This window comes from Saprolegnia diclina (assembly GCF_000281045.1).
Source record: "Saprolegnia diclina VS20 unplaced genomic scaffold supercont1.38, whole genome shotgun sequence".
In the NCBI taxonomy this organism is placed as follows: Eukaryota; Oomycota; class Saprolegniomycetes; order Saprolegniales; family Saprolegniaceae; genus Saprolegnia; species Saprolegnia diclina.
Genome location: NW_008246105.1, coordinates 50600 through 53503, shown reverse-complemented (window position 1 = coordinate 53503; position 2904 = coordinate 50600). Strand labels below are relative to the sequence as shown.

The window sequence follows — 2904 nt, the reverse complement described above, 5'->3', positions numbered from 1 at the left end:
CGCCGCGCCGTGGTGCCTTCGCTTGCCGAGTCGCTCCATGCCCTACGCGCCGACCCTTGGTGTGCTTGCTGCCTAATTTCCAACTCAATCCCGAGCCCCGACCATCGCCCTCAGCTTGACGTACCGGCCAAACCTCACGAGCGCAGCAGGAGGTCCACCATATTCATTATATAATTGCATGTTATCAAATCATTTCAACGACGGCGAACACTCCTCGCTTGACGCACCAGCCTCCCTCACAAGCATTTGAGAAAAATCACCATCATTACCGGGGGGTATAATGACACGGTGATAACTCATTTCAACAACTGTCGGCAACTGTCAAACGGGCGAGGAATGCTCGATAGAGGACGGTCACTGAAACGTTTCGAATGCATGGTGTTGAAGCCCGGTGACGCCATTCGTTGAAAAATGGTGGCCACTGGCCACTTCACCTGGCGTCGTCGAAGGAGCTAGGGTGTACCGTGCATGTGCGCCTCCTGCCATCGAGCACGATCTCATCGATCTCGCCTGGAGCCAGTGGTTAGTGCCAATACGATGTATCCACCAGTATGCGAGGACGAGGCTTGACGCGCTAGTAGTCTGCCAATAGCCAATCAAGAGCAAAATCGATTGTAATTCGCTACCTCTTGCCCAATGGGCACGCCGTATTGCGCGAAAGATACCGATCCGTTGAACGTAAAGTCAATGTTTGCTCAGCGAAGATAAGGATACACGGCCAGAACGACTGATCAAATTCTTCGACCACCAGCCATATTGAGCCGCCGCGACACTCACTTTCAAATGTGCCTCGATCTGCAGCTCGTGCCCCAACTTGCTGCTCGCATGGCGTCGCAGCCCGACTTCCACGCGGTCGCCACGCCCAAGCCCAACGAGGCGCTGCACCTCCAGCATGATGTCAATGAGGTCGAGACACCGTCCAAGCTCGCTCTCGTGGCGCACTGGACCGCGGGTGCGCTCTTGGCCTTCTCGGCCTTCTCCGTTACCGTGATCTTTACGCCGATGGTTGTGCCCATCACGACGGACTTCTTGAACCCGCTGTGGGACGTCGACCCCAAGGTCAAAAACTCGGGTCGTCCCGAGATGGTCAACGACTCGTACTTCTTCTTTGGCGTGATCCTCCCGGTCGTTGTGGCCTTCTTGCTCGTGCGTCTCGTGAGCAAGGGCGCGTCGTTCCCGGTTCCGGGCCTCTCGCACCTGCTCAAGCGCAAGCCGCGCATCTTCGGGTCGCTCGTGAGCTACGGCGAGATCCTCTTCTTGCTCGTTGTCGCTGTCGGCAACATCATCTTTTTCTACTACTACTACAGCACACGCGTCAAGGCCGGCAGCAAGACCCAGGAGAAGATCAAGCTCGCGGCCAAAGCGCTCGGATATTCGGCCATGTACAACATGGTGTTCCTCGCGCTGCCCGCGTCGCGCCACTGCTTTTGGATGGAGTGGCTGGGCATTCCGTTTGCGCACGCCGTCAAGTACCACCGCTGGCTCGGTGTCGCGACCATCCTCTGCGCGACGGTGCACGTGGCCTTCTACATCCAAGTGTATGTGGCCGCCAACGACGCGATGACGCTGCTGCCGTGCTTTGGCTGCGACGTGGCCAAGGAAGGCAAGATGAACTGGATCATCACCTTTGGCTGGATCGCGTTCTGGTGTATGGTCGTCATGGGCCTCACGTCGCTCCCGTACGTGCGCCGTCACTACTACAAGGTGTTCTACTACACGCACTTTCTCTTCATTCCTGCCACGGCCTTTGCGATCATGCACTACGCCAACATTGCCATCTACCTCTTCGCCACGATCGTGCTCTACATTGGCAACCGCATGATGTCGTCGGCCACGATTCAGGCGCCGGTCGTTGTCCAGAAGGCGGCCGCGCACCCGCACGACGTGACCGAGCTGACGTTCGAGTGCGCGACGTCGTACCACGCTGGCGACATCGTCTACCTCAAGGTGCCGTCGGTCTCCAAGACACAGTGGCACCCGTTCAGCGTCGCGTCAACGCCGCTGCACACACCCGGCTCGCTCACGGTGTACATCAAGTCGCGCGGTCAGTGGTCCGGTCAGGTGCACGAGTACATTCGTCAGTGCACGGCTTCCGGTATCGACCCCGTCGTGTACATGGATGGCGGGTACGTCTCGCCGGCGCCCGTCTCGGCATCGTACGAAAAGGTGGTCTTCATCGGCGGCGGCATCGGCGTCACCCCACTGCTCGGCCAGATCATGCACACGCTGCACGCGCAGTCGTGGCAGGACGTCCATTTGGTCTGGCACGTGCGCGATGCGCGCATGATGGCGCAGTTCCAGCAGTGGTTCCACGAAGCCACGAGTCTCTCGTCGCACTTGCACTTGCATCTGTTTGTGACTGCGACGTCGCCTGCGTCTGAGATTGCGAGCCGCAACCATGTGTTTGACCTCAAGAGCTCGACTGTGGCGCCGCGACCGTACGCCAACGTGTCGACGCTGCGCCAAGTGCTCTTGTTTGTCGCTGCGTTCTTTGGCGCTGGCTCGCTCTTTGTCGCGGTGCACTACAACACCAAGATCACGACCGCCGACCCGTCGTACTGGCCGCTGCAGCGCTTGGTGGAGTTTCTCGCGATCGTCATTGGCGCCTACTGGGCCTACGTCGTTGTCTTGGTCAAGCCGTACACGCCGATGCCGGTCGCGCGGTCGCAGGTCGACGAGTATCCCAAGGAGCCGACCATGTCGACTGACGCATTCGTCGAGCGCTACAACGTGCAGCAGGGTCGCATGGACTGGTCGCGCTTCTTTGCGGGTCTCGCGGACACCACGGCAGCGAGTGCGTCGATCGGCGTGTTTGTCTCGGGTCCCAAGACGCTCTTGCGCGCGATCGAAGCCGAGACGCACGCGTCGCGCTTTGACCTGCACCACGAAGAGTTTGAATTGTAG

At 59.3% G+C, this 2904-nt stretch overlaps 1 protein-coding gene across 1 annotated transcript; it reads left to right on the top strand.

Moving 5' to 3' along the window:
- Window positions 1-698: 698 nt before the first annotated feature.
- Window positions 699-2904, top strand: SDRG_10866 (hypothetical protein; the record flags this gene model as incomplete). Its single annotated transcript, XM_008616880.1, has 1 exon — window positions 699-2904. Exon 1 carries the CDS (start codon window positions 784-786, stop codon window positions 2902-2904), a length of 2121 nt encoding a protein of 706 aa, XP_008615102.1. The 5' UTR covers window positions 699-783.